The 1,504-nt window shown below is 40.1% G+C and overlaps 1 protein-coding gene across 1 annotated transcript in view; it reads left to right on the top strand.

The window, feature by feature from the left end:
• The window catches only part of AK88_02260 (uncharacterized protein), a gene marked incomplete at both ends in the record, with an annotated part of 4,911 nt that extends 3,903 nt beyond the window's left edge, over positions 1-1,008 (top strand). Inside the window, 5 exons of the mRNA XM_012479891.1 lie at positions 49-93; positions 179-220; positions 412-555; positions 646-765; positions 941-1,008. Coding sequence (XP_012335314.1) covers positions 49-93; positions 179-220; positions 412-555; positions 646-765; positions 941-1,008 — 419 coding nt within the window. The remainder of the gene's footprint in view (positions 1-48; positions 94-178; positions 221-411; positions 556-645; positions 766-940) is intronic.
• Between the last annotated feature and the right edge of the window lie 496 nt (positions 1,009-1,504).

Here is a 1,504-nt window from a genome sequence, read left to right as displayed (position 1 = left end):
TTTTTTTTTTTTTTTTTTTTTTTTTTTTTTTTAATTTCCCCTTTCCAGATTTAGCCGAGCAACACGGTGAATTGAGGAATTTGACTTTGGAAGGTCCGTGAAGCGCGCTTTGTCGTGATAGATGGGTGGCCTATTTTAAATATAAAAATATATTTTTTTTTTTTTCCACCCCCTTCAGAGGTGATAGGAAAATACTCCGGGCCCATTTATAACAATGCAGGTAATTCTGCCTTTTGAGAGAGCGCACTGAATGGAATGCTTGTTTGGACAATATTTCAACTGGCTGCTTCCTCGCACATTCGTCCCTTTACACCAATTCGAAGTCGATGTAACGTGCAGGTGGTGTTCACTGCTCATTCGATATGCACCTGTCCTTCATCCATTTCACATCACCGTCAACCACTTCCGCAGCTCAAATTTTTAACCACAACTTCTTTTGGTTGGGACTGAAGGAGCATGGAGGTGGGAAGCCTTACGGAGAAATAAAAAACAAAATTGAAGAGTCCTTTACCACCTTTGAAAATTTTAAAGACGTCTTCTTGAAGGAAGCATCAGGTACTTTGCAGCGACACGTGTTCTCCTCGTACATCACCGCGACACATGCGCATGGCACACATTTTCCCCTCGTATCCATTTCCCTTCAAGGCCATTTTGGGAGCGGCTGGATATGGCTAATAATGAAGGACAAAAAGCTCATCATCTACCAAGGACATGACGCCGATAACCCCATAAAGAGTAACATTGGTCACCCCATCCTAACCCTAGGTAAGGCAATTTCCAGTGAAGAAACGAATTTACAATGTGCTTCATAACACTCCTCCATTAGTCCATTTTTTTAAAAAAGATCAACTCCTCAACAAGGCACAATTGTATATATAAAATGTCTTTCCTCGTATTGCATGGATACATTTTTTTTTTTTTTTTTTTTTCCTCTCTGTAGATGTTTGGGAGCATGCTTACTATGTGGATTACAAAAATGCCAGAGGGGACTACGTGAAAGGTGCGTAGGGGGGGAAAAAAAAACGTCACACATGCAGATCGTTGCGAATGTGTGCACACATCCTGCATCCTACTGACGGGTGAACATGCACATCCATCACACCCTTTTGTTGTCTTCATCCGATGCGTGTTTAATAAAAAGTAGCCGTAAAGACACACCCGTCCTCTCCTCATGCCTCCCCCACACCCGCAGAATGGCTGCACAAAGTTAACTGGGATTTTGCCAACTACAATTTATCCACATTAAATTAGCCAAAGGGGAAAAATATAAAAATGTGAAAAGTGGGTACATGTGAATATAAGGTCTTCATTTTTTTGTCCAGCTTTGGCGCAACCAGTAAGGGTGCCCCTATTTTGTAGAGACTCTTTTCATCACGTCCGTTTTTTTTTTTTTTTTTTTGGAATATCTTTAAATTGTGTTGCTTACATGTTTGACACGTGTGTATTTTTTTATCCTCATGTAAGTTTTAAAACTTTGCCAATTTATTTGTCGCCTTTTTTTTTT

The sequence above is a fragment of the Plasmodium fragile genome (genome assembly GCF_000956335.1).
Source record: "Plasmodium fragile strain nilgiri unplaced genomic scaffold supercont1.21, whole genome shotgun sequence".
Lineage (NCBI taxonomy): Eukaryota > Apicomplexa > Aconoidasida > Haemosporida > Plasmodiidae > Plasmodium > Plasmodium fragile.
This window is presented reverse-complemented; position numbering and strand designations above follow the sequence as displayed.